The 618-nt window shown below is 41.4% G+C and overlaps 1 protein-coding gene across 1 annotated transcript in view; it reads right to left on the bottom strand.

The window, feature by feature from the left end:
- Nucleotides 1–618, bottom strand: part of LOC119591166 (pancreatic triacylglycerol lipase-like) — a 7,605-nt gene that overhangs the window by 2,538 nt on the left and 4,449 nt on the right. The window contains exons 6-7 of the mRNA XM_037939875.1: nucleotides 241–415; nucleotides 9–109 (exon numbers count right to left, since the gene is read on the bottom strand). Of these exons, the coding sequence (XP_037795803.1) occupies nucleotides 9–109; nucleotides 241–415 (276 nt within the window). The remainder of the gene's footprint in view (nucleotides 1–8; nucleotides 110–240; nucleotides 416–618) is intronic.

Genomic DNA, 618 nt, shown 5'->3' with positions numbered 1-618 from the left:
GAACTTACCAATGATCTGCAAGAAAGAGAAGTGAGCCGGTGAGCAATCCGAGTCCAGCAGAGCGTAAGGTGATGTGTTGCTCGTGTTGAGGAAGAACAGTCCTCCCAAACTACAGAGAAACGAGAAGACGTAAAACAAGCACTTCAAAAAACGTAAACAAAAATATACCACTGATATACTTATCCACGAAGTGTCTCTAATACCAGTATCCCTGTATTTATTTTTATTATTTTTTTTTACCTTGGATTAACATTGAAACCCATGTACTGAGCTGTAGAACCACACGGACACGACCCGTTGTTGTAGTATTTCCAGGAGTGGCATGGGCGGGCCAGGAACCGGGTGGTGGAGGTAGGATACTGAATAGATTCAGTGTACAGGACATACGCTATGCCATGGTCGCAGCTGCTGCCCTCTGGTGGCAAGAAATTAGAAATAGACAAAATAAAACATCATGGCTGCAGTTGACGAAAGATAAATAGCATGAAATGATTGCGGTAAAACAGTGTAGAATAATCCATTTAACTCCTACTACGTTAACGCTGCAACAAGATTTTTGGAAAAATCTGATAAAACTCTAGAATCTTGGAATTCGAAGAATCGCTTTCAATCTGGGAC

Source organism: Penaeus monodon, chromosome 28, assembly GCF_015228065.2.
Source record: "Penaeus monodon isolate SGIC_2016 chromosome 28, NSTDA_Pmon_1, whole genome shotgun sequence".
Lineage (NCBI taxonomy): Eukaryota > Metazoa > Arthropoda > Malacostraca > Decapoda > Penaeidae > Penaeus > Penaeus monodon.
Note: the sequence above shows the minus strand (reverse complement) of the source record. Positions and strands in the feature narration are given on the sequence as shown.